The sequence below is a fragment of the Arachis ipaensis genome, chromosome B08 (assembly GCF_000816755.2).
Source record: "Arachis ipaensis cultivar K30076 chromosome B08, Araip1.1, whole genome shotgun sequence".
NCBI classification, from domain to species: domain Eukaryota; kingdom Viridiplantae; phylum Streptophyta; class Magnoliopsida; order Fabales; family Fabaceae; genus Arachis; species Arachis ipaensis.
The window spans coordinates 117,471,711-117,473,458 of NC_029792.2; the positions used below are offsets into that span (position 1 = coordinate 117,471,711).

Genomic DNA, 1,748 nt, shown 5'->3' on the forward strand with positions numbered 1-1,748 from the left:
TTTAAATTTAGCCATTAAAGATATATTTTATGCAAGTAAAAAAATTTTAGGATAAAATTAAAATAAAATAAAATTTAAAGATATTTTTAAATTTTGTTGACAAACACAAAAGACAAAAAAAATATACTTTAACAACGAACAAACGAACAAAATAGAAAGTAGAAAAGTCTATATATTACCGAATTTTATCATTAGCCAAGAAAAAGACGTAACGTTGGTCATATAGTCATATTTTTAGGATAAAATTAAAATAAAATAAAATTTAAAGATATTTTTAAATTTTGTTGACAAACACAAAAGACAAAAAAAATATACTTTAAAAAAAAAACAACGAACAAAATAGAAAGTAGAAAAGTCTATATATTACCGAATTTTATCATTAGCCAAGAAAAAGACGTAACGTTGGTCATATACTCATATAGTCATATTATATATCGATTATCCAGGTATAGGATAATCTTATAATTATAACCGATAAAAATATTTCTTAGCGCTGAAGATTTTCCTAAGTCATCCATGGCTGCGCACGTGCTAAAATTATTCATTGAACACACAAAAACATAGCAGGTGTTCCAAAACATCTGGTAGCATTTAATTACGGGTCACTCAAGCATCCTTATTCTTAACCACACAAGTTTAATTTCTCATCATCGATCATATCCTTCATTTCCATAGTCAAATAACTCCCTTTTAACCCCTTCTATTTTTCAAAACATAGCCACTTTCCTCGAAGCTCATCATATTGACCAAAACCAATCCATCTTTACATATAAAAAGACTTGTGCAAGTTGAACCTTTATTAATAATAATCCACACAAAAGTTGGTTGAGTAAACCACTTTTTCCCTTCTTTGTTGATGCAAAATTGCATATAGTGCCAAGAATAATATTATTATCTAAGAGGGGCCATGATGAAGAGCAGAGAGAGAAAAACAGGGGACAAAAAACTGATCAAAGTTACATATATTTCAAGCCCAATGAAGGTTAAGACAAATGCTTCAAATTTTAGAGCTCTTGTGCAAGAACTCACCGGACAAGACTCAAATGTTGCGGATACGTTCATCACCAATAATGGTGCTGATTATGAAGAAAATGTTTCGTCAACTCAAAATCAACAATGGAGGATGGATGAATCCACTTTGTTGAAACCTGATTACAATGAATTTCTCTCAAGATCCTTGATGGAGCCACTAAACGAACACTTTCAATTTCATCATGAGTTGTTAAGCTTTGATGATATCATGCCTTAGCCATCGTTCTTTGATTATATTGTTCAAGAAATTTTTTTGTTATATGCTTCATGTTCTTATTATTTTTATTTTATTTCTTATAGCTAGTTCTAAAATGTGTTTATATATGTGAGTATTTGTATTTATATATATTGGCAATTAATTAGAGGACTGCGATAAAGAACAATGTATATAACAAGATGCATACAAATTGTCTGCTTCATATATTTCATATCCGAGGAGGGAAAGCACGATCATATAATAAAATGTGATCAACATGGAAATTGTAGAGTTTGAATTTTTATTTCTAATAAATCTTAATTTTCTCTAATAAGATCACTATAGTTTTTTGGAGTGCATCTTAATTTATGTCCTAACAAATTTTGATGTAGAAATAGATTGAAATCAGAGGTGAAGTTAGACAATTTTTGAGTTTTTTATTTTAACAAAAAAATTAGTTAAACTGTATATATATATATAACAATCAATAGAATTTTAAAATTTACTTCTTACAGGATAA

The 1,748-nt window shown here is 28.2% G+C and overlaps 1 protein-coding gene across 1 annotated transcript; it reads left to right on the forward strand.

The window, feature by feature from the left end:
- Window positions 908-1,249, forward strand: LOC107611587. Its single transcript, XM_016313497.1, has one exon. It carries the CDS (start codon window positions 908-910, stop codon window positions 1,247-1,249), a length of 342 nt encoding a protein of 113 aa, XP_016168983.1.